We start from the raw sequence: 15,877 nt of genomic DNA on the forward strand, positions 1-15,877 counted from the left end.
AGTCCTACCTTTTTTTCTAGATCAAGGAGAAAGTTAGATTTTCTTAATCAGTGAGATAATTAGCACTATCATATTCAGTTGTTATTTCAGCCAACACATTTTTTTCATTATCTGAAGCTTCAGAGTGCCTGCATAGGCCCATCTCTTGAAGTAAGTTATGGTTATTTTGTTAAGCACTTTCTTAGCAGGCCCTCAGGTTCATGGTTGGAGTTCCCTCTCTGTCAACCCCTTGGTGGTGGTTTAGTCACTAAGTTGTGTCCGATTCTTACAACCGCATGGACTGTGGCCTGCATGGTCCTCTGTCCATGGGGTTCTCCAGGAAAGAATACTGGAGTAGGTTGCCATTTCCTTCTCCAGGGGATCTTCCCGACACCAGGAATCAAACCCAGTCTCCTGTACTGCAGGCAGATTCTTAATGAGGGAATCCCTGTCAACTCCTTGCTGCTGCTACTGCTGCTAAGTCGCTTCAGTCGTGTCTGACTCTGTGCGACCCCATAGATGGCAGCCCACCAGGCTCCCCCATCCCATCAGATGGCTTTTCTTACCTGCAATATTGAGTCTTGCCCACCAGGTGTCACCCTCTCGCCAACATCGGAAAGCCACCTCCTTTCAGAGCCTCCATTCTCTGCTGAGTGGCAAGGCGGACCGGTCCAACCTCTACCTGGTAGGGGAGCCAGAAGATCACAGTGCAGCTGACAGGTGAGAGTGGGCGAGTGTTTTGGAGGGGAGACCCAGAGCATGGACGGTGGAGCTATACACCTAACTCCTTCCTGCCTTAGCAGCATGGCCCGGGGGAGGGTCCCTTTAAAAGAGAAACCGAGGCCAGCTACCTGTGCCTCAGGTACCTCAGGGGTCTTAGAGCCCACACCTCAGTGCCCTTGCCCTGAGCAACTGGACAGGGGTTGGGGCTTCTGTAGAGCTGGAAGGTTTGATTCCTCCATCCCTTTACTATCTAATGACATCCTGAAATCTGCATGTTCAGAGAGCTTCCTTGGTCCAGCTGAAGATTTGATTAAAGACCCAGAGACAGGGTCCCCAAAGAGGTCCTTGCCCCTTGACCAGGCCTGCCTAGAGAAACCGCCCTCTCTGATGAGACCCGCTAGGCTAGCTGCTCTTACCAGGGTCTCCACGGAGGGACTTCAGGGGGTCCATTAATTCCTGCAATTTTTTGTGTAAAATTAAAAACTTCATCACATTCTCAGAGAGATCTCTCCAATTAAAATGATTAAAAACCACTGAGGGAGGGGGCTCTGTGGAACCTCACACAGCTGTGGGCACCCCCGAGGCCCGGCCCTGGCTGGAGGCCTCCTCTAGGCCTGGAGGGCCCAGTGCCCGCCCCCTTCGCCCTCCCTCGCCTCTCGCCCCTTACAGGCCGGGCAAGGCGCCAGCCCGGCGCGCCCTCAGCGTGGAGGACGTGAGTGCCCCCGGCCCGGCGCGCGCCGTGGGCCGCCTGGTGGAGGTGTTCCCCGACGGCACGAGCCAGCTGCAGCTACAGCGCCCCCCGGAGGGCACTTTCGGCTTCAAAGTGGCCTCCGGGAATGGACGCCGGGACTCAGGTAGGCCCCCACCGCCCTGTTCTGGCTCCACGGCCCCGGGGCATCAGCAGGCCGCAGCAGTGCCTTCTGGCCGTGGCCGTATCTGTTTTCGGGTTTTCACCGAGCAAGAGCTCCGGACTCAGCCTCTCAGTGAAGAGACTGGAATTCTCCCCTCCAGGCGGTGGAGATGGCAGGCTTGCTCCACTGTCCCTCCGTCCATCTTGAAATCAGAATCCCGACTCCCATCTTTTCACGGGAGAGTCAGAGGGAGGTTGTTTGTGTTGGCTGGCTCTCCGGATCTCTTTGATGTGGTTGGTGTGGTTCCCTTCCTCTAGCTGCGGAGTGTGTCCGCGCACGTGGACCGTGCCTGCCTGTCTGTGCACCCAGTCCCCTCCCTCAGGGCAGGCTCCTGCTGGGGATGTTCACATGGATCCTGGCTCCAGGCCCCTGGCCGGGCGGCCTGCTAGGTCCCGATTCAGCAGTGGCAGGATCAGGGAGGGTCTCTGGACGTCCTTCTGCATCCTGGCTAGTTCTCAGCACTGCCGCATGAATGTTTCAGGGAAAAAATGACTTGCCTTTACCCAAGGTCTGTCGGCTAGGATCCACCACAAGGCAAAACTGAAGATCGTTCAGTTGTGTCTGACTCTTTGCAACCTCATGGACTATACAGTCCATGGAATTCTCTGGGCCAGAATACTGGAGTGGGAGGCCATTTCCTTCTCCAGGGGATCTTCCCAACCCAGGGACGGAACCCAGGTCTCCCGCATTGCAGGAGGATTCTTGACCAGCTGAGCCACTAGGGATCCATCACAGGGCAAGGGACCTTGAGAGGTATTTCTCAGCTGAGATGAGTAGGGAAGGAAGACAGACATGCAGGAGTGGGAAGGAGAGGGGAGAGAGGAGGAAAAACAGAAAGGCAGACACAGACACACTCAAAGCTGCCCTGGATGGATTGTGCCGTGGTGGGTTTAGCCCTTCTGTGCTTTGATCTCCTGAGTCAAAGCCACTTAGGTGGCAGAACACTACTGCTGCTGGGGTTGCAGACTGAAGTGAGTTCTTGCATATGTTCCATCATTCATCTTTCAACAATATACGCTGAGCATCTCCTAGGTGTTGTAGATACTGGGGACAGAGCAGTAAATGGAGCAGGTGAAATCCTTGTCCTCAGGAGTATACACTCTCATGAGGGAGTTAGGCTATCTGCATATATGTGTATATAGCAGGGTAAGGCCCAAGGACAGTGAGTTGGGAGTCCCGATGGGGCAGCTTTTCTGAGAAGAGACCCCTGAGCAGACAGACACTGGCATGAAGTGAGGGTGGCCCCATGTGATGTCTGGGGCAGTGAGTTCCAAGCAGAGGGAACAGTCCATGCAGGGCCCTCAGGGCTGGAAATGAGCTTGGCCAGTGGGAGGAACGACAAGGAGGTCAAGCTGGACAGAAGAGGGTGAGGGGGAGAGACTAAGCTGAGGGTAGGAAGGTTGGGGGACAGCTGAGCCTCGAAATGTGGGAGAGAGACCGAGCTGAGCTCAGAAGGGGACGTCTTCATTGAAATGAGACAGGAGTTACCAGGGGCTTGGAGCCGGGACCGGCATGCTCTGATTTAATGCTTTTACCAGGGTCCCTGGCTGCTGTGTTGAGAATAGACCCTAGTGAGATGCAAGGAGAGCCAAGGAGCCCAGTTTTAAGGTTATTTCAATAGTCTGGGATAGACATAGTGGCAGCGGCTTAGACTGGCACGGCCGTTGAGGTGGTAAGAAGTGGCCAGGTTCTGGCTGACTTGAAGGTAGTTTTGACTATTTGCTGGTAGGTTTTACTTGAGTGTGAGAGGAAGAGAGGACAAGAGTCTCCCGACTCCGGCCCTCAGGAGGGTACCCATCTGTCCTCGCAGGGAGATGGTGAATGTGAGCATGTGTTGACCATTGTAAAGCATTCCACAGGCTGTTAGCCACTCTGCCCTTTCCTCCAGCTTCCTCTACCCTTCAGTCAGGCCCTGCCAGAGGGGCAGCATGCAGGCATAGTTAGACGACAGAGCATGGTTTGTACTCCAGTGCCTTTGCTGTCTGTGTGACCTTGAGCAGGTTACTTACCCTCCCTGAGCCTCTAGTCTCTAATTTGTAAAATGAGGGACTTCCCTGGTGGTCCAACTGTTAAGACTCTGTGCTTCCCCTATAGGGGTTATAGGTTCAATCCCTGGTTGGGGAACTAAGATCCCACATGTCAGGCAATGAGATCCAATAAAAAAGTAAATGCTGCTGCTAAGTCGCTCTAGTCTTGTCTGACTCTTTGCGACCCCATGGACTATAGCCCACAGGGCTTCTCTGTCCCTGGGATTCTCCAGGCAAGAATACTGGAGTGAGTTGCTGTTTCCTCCTCAGTGGCTGTTTCCCGACCCAGGGATCGAACCCCCATCTCTTATGTCTCCTGCGTTGGCAAGCAGGTTCTTTACCACTAGTGCCACCTGGGAAGCCCATATGTAAATAAAGAACACCTAACTTGTAACCTGGGTCGGGAAGATCCCCTGGAGAAGGAAATGGCAACCCACTCCAGTACTGTTGCCTGGAGAATCCCACGGACGGAGGAGCCTGGTGGGCTACAGTCCACGGGGTCGCAAAGAGTTGGACACGACTGAGCGACTTCACTCACTCACTCACTCATTCAACCTGTAACATCAAACTAACGAAACCCTGCCTGGAAAAGTCATTTCAGTGGGGTATATAGGAAAGTACCTGGCACTTGTATTCCTTCCCTCTTCAGAAAAAGAATGTGTATTTGGGGAGTAGAACTCCAGACAGAGGGCGGGTGGAGGGGGGAGGGGGCCCAGACACGATCTCTGCCAGCAGGCAGTGTGAGCTCACGCCCAACCAGGCATTCTCCTGTGCCCCCCATCCTTCCCACAAGCCCCTTTAGGCCTCTTTGCTGGCAGTGGGACTCCCTCCCCGATCACCCATCACGGACTGCTGATGGGCAGGGGTCTCCAGTGACCAGGAGCTTCTTGGGCTCTGCCTTGGCCTACTCTGCGGGCACCCCTTGCCTGGGTGGGTGCCAGCTCTTCCCTGTCCTGCTCAGGTGGCACCCTCCTCTGGCCACTGCTGTTGGCTGTCGGCTGTCCTGCAGAGATGCCCTCACCCTTGGAATGTGGCTGGTACTGGTGCGTCCTTGCCTTAGGCCATGGTCCAGCCCCCCAGGGTCACTTCTCCTGGGCCTCAGAGGGGCTGTGAGTTGGGGCTGGTTTGCATTCCTCACTGAAACATCATGATGTGGGTGTTCCTTGCTGACTGTCACATCTAAGCCTGTACAAACACATGAGAACGGCAGGCTTCGCCTCCTGCTTCTCATTGGAAACAACACAGAGATCATACCTGAACACAGGCCATTGCCAGCAGACAATGAATGTCTACAACAGCCTCTCTGTTATATTTGTGTCATGACTTCCAACTGTGAAACGTACCCTGGAGTCCCCCCTACATGGCAGGCGTGACAGCAGTGTCTGGTCCTCCCACTCCATTCTTTCGGGTTTCCTCATCCCTCCCCACTGGCATGCTCTGGTGGACAGCAGCCATTTCTGCAGGTTCCTCCCCTGCCTCCTTACCTGCCTTTCCCCCCGCCCTACTGCCGGCACGCAGACAAGGCAGGCAAGCAGTTAAAGAACCCAGAAAGAAGAGGGGAAGGCTAGGGCAAGGGCTGCGAGAAAAGCCTTGTGCAGCCAAGATGACAGACAGGCCTTGCCAGGAGGGAGCCGGCCTTGCGGGAAAGGATCAGTTAAGCCAAGAAGCACTGAGAGCGAGTTCCACAGCTCAGACCGGGAAGCAGGAACATGTCAACAGATTGGCTTTGCTAAACCCAAGAGCTGCAAAGCTTCGGGTGCCTTAGAGATTTCAGTGCACATTCAAACCCCAGTTTTCGAGGGTGGGCTTTGAAAAGCTTGACTTCTCTTGGGACCAGAAGCTCTTACGAGGCTGGGTGGACTGGAGAGATGACTTCCCACGCGTCCAAGATGTCTGAAAAGGCTTCCAGCTAGAGAGGAGATGCTCTTTCGGGTCCCTTCTAAGAACATTGATTTTAAGAAGAGGAAGTAGAGAGCCGGGCGTGGACTGGATAGCTGCTAAGAGTTTCTAATCAGCCAGCTGAGCTCAGGCTGGGGATCAGCGAGGATGCTTAAAGCCGCGCCAGCGTGTCCCAGGGCGCCCTGCAGGGGCCGTCACCGCACAGGCTCCCCAGCCTGCAGGCTTCCTGCTCTGCACACCTGTGCTCACTTAGGGTGATTTGGTGGGTGGGGGGCACCCATGGATGAGGGACACCCAGTCCTCCCTGGAAGAGCCTGTGCTCCCTTGCTCCCTCAGGCAGAGACAGCTGAAGGGGAGGGTTTGAAAGGTTTTCCGCAGAAGTTGAGGCAAGAGGGGCTTGGTCAGCTGGACTGTCCTACACTGTGTGGCCAGGGAGCCCAGCCTAGCCGACCCGAGGCCCCCAGAGCCTGCTCCGCTGACATGAGTTCCTCAAATTGAACTGTGGAAAGAAGGAGAAGCAGCTCCTTCCGAGGTTCACCCTACCTCAGACACCCAGGAAATGGTCCCAGCCAGCTGGGGCCCCTCGGGGGCACTGGAGGGGAGAGTGTAAGCAGAAAGGAAAAGCGAGCCACTATGACTGTAAATAGGGGGTAGAATTTCTACGGGGTCTTCCCTCGTAGCTCAGTTGGTAAAGAATCTGCCTGCAATACAGGAGACCTGGGTTCGATCCCTGGGTCTGGAAGATCCCCTGGAGAAGGGAATGGCAACCCACTCCAGTATTCTTGCCTGGAGAATCCCATGGACAGAGGAGCTTGGCAGGCTACAGCCCATGGGGTCACAAGAGTCGGACAACTTAGCAACTAAACCAACCAACCCAACCAACCAGAATTTGTTTCCTGGGCTTTTGCCCAGATGCCTCTGAATTCTAAGGATCCATATCCAAGGAAGACTGAAGCCAGGGCTGGTCCTAGACAATCCGGTGAGGCAAATCAGGTTTGGATTTGACTTCAGCCTGTTTGCTACTCCCTGGGCTTCCCAGGTGGCGCTAGTGGTTAAGAACCTGCTTGCCAAGGCAGGAGACATGGGTTCGATCCCTGGGTCAGGGAGATCCCCTGGAGAAGGGAATGGCAGCCCTGGATAGAGGAGCCTGGCGGGCCACAGTTCCTGGGGTTGAAAGAACTGGGCATGGCTGAATGACTACCACTTTCTCTTGTTTGTTGCTCCAATGATACCATCCACCCCCAGCTACTTGAGGGCAGCAGCTGGGTCTTATTTGTGAATCCCCACCTAGAGCAGTGCCGGGCATGTCATAGGTCTCAACATTTTCCTTGTTTTATAATCAAGACTTCTCCCAGAAAAAGATAAGATTAGCTCATTCACACTGAGGTATACATGAATAATGACAGCCTAAGGCATTATTTGTATTAGGGGCATTTTAAAAGAGAAAAAAGGAAAAATGAAGTGGAGGCGGGCCTGCTGTATCTATTATAAAGCGAGTTGTGGTTGTGAAGTGGAATAATGAGGGAGTGTGCGTGCATGCATGTGTGAAGCACCTTGTATAAGCACTTGCCTCCCCTCCACGCACCTCCCCGCCACGCCACCCACCTGGTCAGCATTCCACAGAGCTGCGTGTCTTTGATTTGGATTTCCTGCGTTAACTCTCCTGTTTTCCTTTGCAGGGTTCTACGTGCAGGAGATGGCTGATGAGAGCACAGCCAAGCTCTACTCGGGGCTGCTGGGGGTGGGGGATGAGATCTTGGAGGTGAACGGGGCCAAGGTTGCAGGGCTGGGCTTGGCTCACGTGAGGGAGCTCCTGGCCCACGCGGAGAGCTTGTCGATCCGGGTGCTGAGGCAGAGGCCTATCCCACGGTGACGCAGAGGTGCCTTGGCCCTCACTGTTAGCACCACCCCCTGCCCAGTGGAAACCCCGAACCGCCGCCAGGGGTGGCTGGGAATGTGCTACACAAAGCTGCTTTGTCTACTGAAAATGAACAGAGTGGCGTGCAACCCCTCAGGCCTCGGTCGGGCTTCTGTGCCTGACCATCCTTGCAGAGAGAAGGAGCCTATTTGTGTGTTTTGTTTAAGGAAGTTAATTTCTGCAGAAGCAGGGAAGGGAATGGGTCTCCCGCCCTGACCAGGCCTGAGGTGGGGTCACGGTCTTCTGGCACCTTTGTTGGCAGCAGGAGGAGAGAGATTCAGTGGGTCCTTCGGTTGGTCCCTAAGCAGCATCGCCTTACCCCCAGGCCCCACACTGTCAGGGGCTCCCCCAGCTCCTCTCACTCCAGAGCCAAAGAAAGTACCTGGCCATATTGGCCTTGAGCCTGCCTTTTTCAGTCTCCCAGCTCCCATCTAACGCCTTTGCTCTTTTTCCAAAAATGGACCAAGTGTCCAGGAGTCACAGCCTTACCATATATCCCAAACCAAAAGTCGGCAACATGCGTCTGGTGTGAGAACAGCTGAGAGATGTTATCTGGTAGTCAGAATATTAAGGATTTCTGGGAAATCTTTATGATATATGAGGTTGAAGGAACAAAATGAAACCGAGACCAACTTTAGGGAAGTGCAGCTGTGGCCAGTGGGACTGGCCAGAGCAGCCCTGCCCCACCCCGCCCTGACCTCTGCTCCCACCCAGAGTGAGACTGGAGCCGCTACAGCCTGGCTGTGAGGGGCTCTGTCTTCCTTCTCCTGGGGCCTCGGACAAGGCTGCAGCTGGTGCCAGGCTGTCCCCAGCCACAAGCTCTCAGCCCAGACTCCCTGAGAGCAGCTGTGGATGGGTCACTGGCAGGGAGATGGCAGGGCATGTGAGCAGAGGGAGGGGCCATCCCGCCTGGCGCTTCCAGGGTCCAAAGTGTTGGGACTTTCTGGAAGTAGTCTTAAATTATTAAAAAGCAAAGCCGAAACGTCTCCCACTCTTGAGTCGCTAAATTTTGGGCTGAATGTTCACTTGACCTTCACTAGCCTGGCAGGGGCCTTGGGGGGAAGGGATAGAAGGACACAGGCATGGCAGTGGGCTGTGTTGGCATGCTAGAGGCAGGGGGTGGGGAGGGCTCTCGGGTTGGGGTGATGCCGGGGTTGAGGCAGAAGCCTCCAGAGGTTGATCTTTGGCTGCAAGAGGAGTCCTGGGCAAGGTGCATTTAGGAGCAGGAGACAGATGGGAGCTAAGGGTCCTCAGATGGGATCAGCAGGGGTGGGCAGCCCTGGGCTGCTGGGGGCAGACTGTGGTGAAACATTGCAGAATCAGGTTACCGTGTGTGTGGCTGCCGCTCTTAGCAGGCGTGTTGCTGAAGGAGACTTGTGGCCTGAGAGAAAGATGACGGGCAGTGGAGAGGGGAGGTCAGGTAGTCGTGTGTGTGTGGGCGGGGGGGCGGTGAGTGTGTGTGTGGTGAGTGTTCTTTCCCAGGAGACATGTGGTCTGAGAGAAAGATGACGGGCAGTGGAAGGGAGACGTCAGGCAGTCGTGTGTGTGTGTGTGTGTGTGTGTGTGGTGAGTGTGTGTGGTGAGTGTTCTTTCCCAGGAGACATGTGGTCTGAGAGAAAGATGGGCAGTGGAGGGGGGAGGTCAGGCAGTCGTGTGTGTGTGTGTGTGTGTGTGTGTGTGTGTGGTGAGTGAGTGTGTGGTGAGTGTTCTTTCCCAGGAGACATGTGGCCTGAGAGAAAGATGACGGGCAGTGGAAGGGAGACGTCAGGCAGTCGTGTGTGTGTGTGTGTGTGTGTGTGTGTGTGTGTGTGGTGAGTGTGTGTGGTGAGTGTTCTTTCCCAGGAGACATGTGGTCTGAGAGAAAGATGGGCAGTGGAGGGGGGAGGTCAGGCAGTCGTGTGTGTGTGTGTGTGTGTGTGTGTGTGTGTGTGTGTGTGTGGTGAGTATTCTCTCCCAGGAGACATGTGGCCTGAGAGAAAGGTGACAGGCAGTTGTGGGGGAGGTCAGGCCGTCGTGTGTGTGTGGGGGGTGAGTGTCCTCCTCTCCTGGGGCCTTAGCAGCAGCAGCCAGTTAAAACCCCTCTTTACTTCCCTGGAGGCTAGAGGAGAAGGACAGCTCCCAGAGCCCCCAGCACTGCAGGCTGGGGAGGCTGTGCCGGCCTGGGGTCAGGGTGATGGGGTTGAGCAGCGGGATCAGTGGAACAACTACTTGGGTCTTCCAGGTGTGAAGAGGGTGCAGGGGTAACTCAGACACCAGCCCAGGGCCCCCTACAGCATAGAAATGGCCCCCAGCAGGAACTGCAGGGGTGGGGAAACCCTGGTATCTCTGGCACCCCAACTCGTGGCCTTGTGTTCATAAGACTTAGGAAATTTCATGTTGAAAGGTGCTTCTAGAGGCGAAAAGGCCCTCTGTTTTCTCTGTCTGGTGAGGATAACCAGGATAACATGCCTCTTCAGCCCCAGCTGGGAAGTGGGGTGCTTGGGCTGGGACTGAGTAGGGGAAGGTTTCTAAGGAGCCCTGAGCAGCAGCATCTGTTAGATCCCAGGTGCGGGGTCAGGCTTCTAACACATCTTATTTCATCCTTAAACGAGTCCTGCCAGGGATGTCCCATCTATTGTCTTCCTTCACACAGATGGAGAGCCAAGTTCAGCAGTGATGACAGGCCGTTCAGACCTAGTACTCTGACTGGGGGCCCACTCTTCCTACTGCAGCCCCCTCCCCCTGTCCCCCATGCCAAAAAAAGGCTGGATGGAAGGAGGAGGGAGGGAGGTGCTGTGGGCTGTGTGTAACGTAGACCTGCTTTACTGTAATTCCACGGAGGCCGAGGGTACTCCCTCCTGGAGTAAAGTGATGCTGGGCCCCGACTTGTGTGGTTAGGAGGGGGCTTTGGATTCTCCAGCCTCCTGTCTGACCTTCCCCATCTGCTCTGCCTGGGGAACTGCTGACCTGGAAAGCTAGGTCCAGCCCTATGGCATCCACCCCTCCCACAGGGCCATCAGAACCTTCTTACTTAGAAAGTGTTAGTCACTCAGACATGTCTGACTCATTGCGACCCTATGGACTGTAGCTTGCCAGGCTCCTCTGTGCGTGGAATTCTCCAGGCAAGAATACTGGAGTGGGTTGCCATTCCCTTCTCCAGGGGATCTTCCCAACCCAGGGATTGAACTCAGGTCTCCTAAACTGCAGGCAGATTCTTAACCAGCTGAACCACCAGGGAAGCCCTCATGTTAACTAGGAGCCAGGCCATGGGCCATGCAGGAGCTCAGATGAGAAAGATGGGCTCCACCTTACCTGGCCAGAGGCTAGGGGAAGACTCAAGGCATCACCACCTGGCCTGATGGTGCAGAGAGGAGGCACCTGGTTCGCCCTGGGGTAGAGAGGCTGACAATGATCTGAGATTAGCTGGGGGAGGCCTGCTTAAGAAGGGGAGGAAAGGCTGTCTTCAGTAGGGTTTTGTGATAAGAGGAGGAACTCCCAGGAAGGTAAGGGAAAGGATGTTCAGGCACAGAAAATAAGCAGCATGTTCAAAAGTATGGATTTCTCCTGAGTCTGCCCTCTGTCCCTCCGGTGGCTGTGTAAGCTGTGTGTCCAGACGTCTCTCCGTACAGGTAGGCACCTGACACTGCGACCACACAGAACAGAAAATGGCCCCGACTTTGGCTTCAGGTGTGTCAATATCCTTAGGACAGCCAGGAGCTGTCCTAAGCTGGCCAATGGCAATCTCGGAGCCCCCAGCCAGAGCTGCAGGTGTTGAGCTGGTCTGGCAGGTCTGTAGAGGAAGGATGCCGATTTGGACTTTTTTTTTCAGTTCAGTTCAGTCACTCAGTCGTGTTCGACTCTTTGCGACCCCATGAATCACAGCACGCCAGGCCTCCCTGTCCATCACCATCTCCCAGAATTCACTCAGACTCACGTCCATCGAGTCCATGATGCCATCCAGCCATTTCATCCTCAGTCGTCCCCTTCTCCTCCTGCCCCCAATCTCTCCCAGCATCAGAGTCTTTTCCAATGAGTCAACTCTTTGCATGAGGTGGCCAAAGTACTGGAGCTTAAGCTTTAGCATCATTCCTTCCAAAGAAATCCCAGGGTTGATCTCCTTCAGAATGGACTGGTTGGATCTCCTTGCAGTCCAAGGGACTCTCAAGAGTCTTCTCCAACACCACAGTTCAAATGCATCAATTCTTCGGCGCTCAGCCTTCTTCACAGTCCAACTCTCATATCCATACATGACCACAGGAAAAACCATAGCCTTGACTAGACGGACCTTAGTCAGCAAAGTAATGTCTCTGCTTTTGAATATACTATCTAGGTTGGTCATAACTTTTCTTCCAAGGAGTAAGCGTCTTTTAATTTCATGGCTGCAGTCACCATCTGCAGTGATTTTGGAGCTCCCAAAAATAAAAGTCTGACACTGTTTCTACTGTTTCCCCATCTATTTCCCATGAAGTGATGGGACCAGATGCCATGATCTTCGTTTTCTGAATGTTGAGCTTTAAGCCAACTTTTTCACTCTCCTCTTTCACTTTCATCAAGAGGCTTTTTAGCTCCTCTTCACTTTCTGCCATAAGGGTGGTGTCATCTGCATATCTGAGGTTATTGATATTTTTCTGGGCAATCTTGATTCCAGCTTGTGTTTCTTCCAGCCCAGCGTTTCTCATGATGTACTCTGCATATAAGTTAAATAAGCAGGGTGACAATACACAGCCTTGACATACTCCTTTTCCTATTTGGAACCAGTCTGTTGTTCCATGTCCAGTTCTAACTGACCTGCATACAGATTTCTCAAGAGGCAGGTTAGGTGGTCTGGTATTCCCATCTCTTTCAGAATTTTCCACAGTTTATTGTGATCCACGCAGTCAAAGGCTTTGGCATAGTCAATAAAGCAGAAATAGATGTTTTTCTGGAACCCTCTCGCTTTTCTGATGATCCATCAGACGTTGGCAATTTGATATCTGGTTCCTCTGCCTTTTCTAAAACCAGCTTGAACATCAGGGAGTTCACGGTTCACGTATTGCTGAAGTCTGGCTTGGAGAATTTTGGACTTTTTTTTTTAGGGTCGCCTTTTCTCGATACTGGAGGGGCGAGGGCGTGTCTGCTCGGCAGAGCGCCGCTGGGTGTCTCCGGCTTAAGGTCCGAGGTCTGTGGAGGGCGCCCACCAAGCCTTCCCCTCCAGGCTACGTTGTTCCAGGTGGTGGTGGTGGTTTAGTCGCTCAGTCGTGTCCGACTCTTGCGTCCCCATGGACTGTAGCCCGCCAGGCTCCTCTGTCCATGGGATTCTCCAGGCAAGAATACTGGAGTGGGTTGCCATTTCCTCCTCCAGGGGATCTTCCCGACACAGGAATCAAACCTGGGTCTCCTGCATTGCAGGCAGATTTTTTACCGCCTGAGCCCTGAGGGAAGCCTCCAGCGCTGCCTGCAAGTCCGGTCTGCCCTCCCCGTCCCTCGGCGGCCCCGGTCGCGCCGGCAGGAGGATGAGGCCGGCTGCTCTCCCGGCCGCCTGCCTGGGTCAGCGTCCCCGCCTCTCGCGTCTCGGCGCCGCCCGGTCCTCGCCTCCGTGGGGCCGGGGAAGGGCCCGGGCGCTGTCCCCTCGGGGAGGTCCAGCAGGTCGGGGCGCGCTTAGACCGCGGGAGGGCTGGAGTCTGACGGGACTGGGGTCTTGGGGGTTTTACACGCCCGCAGCCCGCACAGCCGGGACGCTCGGCTTGGCGCCGGCTTTATCCTCCAGGAGCGCACCTTTGGGGACGGGAGAAGGGGAGGAGGGCAGCCTGGGGAGCTGCCCGGAAGACCGCACCCGGCGTTGGCGGCGCGGCAGGGGGACGAGCTGGAGCCGATGGCGGGAGGAGCGAGGTGAGGCCGGGCGGCAGGCGTGTCGGGGCGCGGGCGTGGGGACCCGGTGCGCGCAGTGCCCCGAGAGCTCTCACGTGGAGAAACCGCAGGCCCCAGTCGAATTTTGGAAACCAAGGTGGACCTGGGAATCCAGGGACGTGCAGTCACTGTGCCGCCCCCACCCTTTTCAGCCTGCTCCTCAAATACCCCAGAGCTCTGCTGGGGACAGGAAGGTCACAATCCTGAATCCTTACAGTGACTCAGCGAGGGAGGGACTACTCATTTCCGAGTTGCAAATTAGGAGTCTCAGACTCAGAGGTTAAATTACTTATTCAAGGTCACACAGCATAACAGAGGCAGGATTTGAACCCGGCCCTCTTCAACTCCCAGCCTGCGTCTGCCCTTCCAGCAATCCTTTGGGGCTCATCTCTGGAGGCCCCCGAACCACCCTCCCACCCCACCAGCCCCCCACCCCCAACCCCTGAAGCCTGTGATCAGCTCCTCAGGCCCAGCGCTGCAATGACCTTCACTATGGCAGGCCTGGGGGCTTGGCTTCGGTTTTCCTTCAGGGAAGTGGAGCTGGTGCTCCCACCTCCTGGTGGGGGGAAGGGAGTAGGGCGGGCAAATCATTTTACAGAACAGTGTTTGTGAACTGCAGGCACGACTACTAGTGGGTCACAAGATACTTTAAAGAAAGACCAGCATTAAAAAATAATTAACAGTGCTTCACACAAGGCAAGGTTAGGTTTTGTATGGAAAATGCTCCTTTAAGATGTGTGTATCCAAGAGTTGTAATCTGAAGCGTGTTCTGCCCTGAGGGTGGCATAGAACCATCTTTGGGGCCAAGGCTGGGAGGCTGGCCCCTCCATTCTGCCCTCAGGGCCCAGCGCTGCCCAACTTAGGAGCTGCTGAAACCTGGCCTGAGGGCTCACGTGAACGCGCAGAGCCCCTGGGAGCAAGAGGCATCCTTGCTCCTACAGCCCTGTCACCTTGAGGAGGCCTGCACCCGGGGCGGGGCACTGTGATGGGACAGGGCTTCCTGGTCCTCCAAGCTGGCCACCGGCAGCAGGATTCCGACAAGGGCAGTTTTTGGCTTGAGCTTCAAACTTCAGTTGCTGGTTTCTTGGTTCCACTGCATCCCAACTCCACACACTCACTCATCCACCCATTTATCTTATTTATGTGTCTTTGTTGGGGCAGTCTCCCTGCTGTCCACCCGTGGACCCCAGACAGCTTTCAGATATGTTAGATGTGTCCACCCGCAGAAGCATTCCGTGACACTGATGCCGAAAACTTGTGCACCAGTGTCGAATCTGGAGACAGAATTTTGGGTGACGTAGAAAAGAATGCTGCAGTCCAGGGGGTCACAAAGAGTCAGACACAACTGAGCGACCGAACTGAACTGAGAAAAGAATAGCTTTATTGCTTTGCCAAGCAATGGGAGACGCAGCAGACTTCTTTCTTTGAAAACTGTGTGTGCCAACCTGGAAGGATCTGGTGCTGAGTTTTATAGTAATGGTTCAAGGGTGGGGTTGCTGATAAGACTAGGGTGTGTCCAGGGCCTGAACTCTTTTAATCTGGTCCCAGGTAATCTCAGGATGAGCTTCTCTGGTTCCTTCAATCCGGCCTCAGGTGGCCTTCTCTGGAATGAAGAATGCTAACATCTTTCATTTGTTGGGAGTTTTAGTCAAAGTGGGCTTCCCTGGTCACCCAGTCAGTAAAGGATCCACCTGCAGTGCAGGAGACCCAGGTTCGATCCCTGGGTCAAAAAGATCCTCCAGAGAAGGGAATGGCTACCCATTCCAGTATTCTTGCCTGGAGAATTGCAAGGACAAAGGAGCATGGCAAGCAACAGTCCATGGGATCACAGAGTCAGACATGACTGAGCGACTAACACACTTAGCCAAAGATACTGTTATGTGTATCCCTTCCTTGAGAAGGAACCAGGACCCTGCTGCAAGGCTGCACAACTGTTTCTTGACTGTTTCTCCTTGTGTCTCTCTCCCATTTCTTCCCTGATTAGCAGCTATTCGAATCTGCCCTTTGGAATTCAGGGAAGGGCATGGAGGCTGGAGTCTGTTCCCTACAAACAAGAGAAGTGGGACAGAAAGGCTTCCATGTCCAGGAGCCCCACTGGGTCCTGCTCAGTTTCAACCCCTGCATGCTGACTATGGCCCCCTCTGCTTAACTCCTGTAGAATCTCATCTCAAGGGCTCTTCCTTGCTTTTCTTTCCCCCGTGGAACTGCTTGTTTATCCTCCACCAAACTTACCTGGCAACAACTGGACTTCCCTGATTCATCTGCCCATTTCCCACCCCAGGCTGTCACCTGATCCTCTTCCTTCCCTCCCTCTCCATCATGCTATCTGAAGTTTCCCTTTCTCCTAGACAGCCAGAGCACCTGCTTGAAAATGGCAACAGCCTGCCTTGGCAGGCAGCTCTGCCCAGCTCTCTTAGGCTGGGGTTTGGCCAGGTCGCAGTGCTGGGCACCGAGGAAGGGGCTGCTGCAATTGGCTCTGACACTCTGCCCACAGAGCCAGGCCTTAACAGCTGTCCTGCCAGGCCTGGAGGGTATCCGGGCTCTCCAGTGGATGC

At 54.7% G+C, this 15,877-nt stretch overlaps 1 protein-coding gene across 1 annotated transcript in view; it reads left to right on the forward strand.

Moving 5' to 3' along the window:
* KIAA1614 (KIAA1614 ortholog) overlaps window positions 1-8,232 on the forward strand; it is a 41,931-nt gene extending 33,699 nt beyond the window's left edge. Inside the window, exons 8-10 of the mRNA XM_052653993.1 lie at window positions 572-699; window positions 1,372-1,556; window positions 7,219-8,232. Coding sequence (XP_052509953.1) covers window positions 572-699; window positions 1,372-1,556; window positions 7,219-7,412 — 507 coding nt within the window. The 3' untranslated portion in view covers window positions 7,413-8,232. The remainder of the gene's footprint in view (window positions 1-571; window positions 700-1,371; window positions 1,557-7,218) is intronic.
* Window positions 8,233-15,877: the final 7,645 nt, after the last annotated feature.

The sequence above is a fragment of the Budorcas taxicolor genome, chromosome 16 (assembly GCF_023091745.1).
Source record: "Budorcas taxicolor isolate Tak-1 chromosome 16, Takin1.1, whole genome shotgun sequence".
In the NCBI taxonomy this organism is placed as follows: domain Eukaryota; kingdom Metazoa; phylum Chordata; class Mammalia; order Artiodactyla; family Bovidae; genus Budorcas; species Budorcas taxicolor.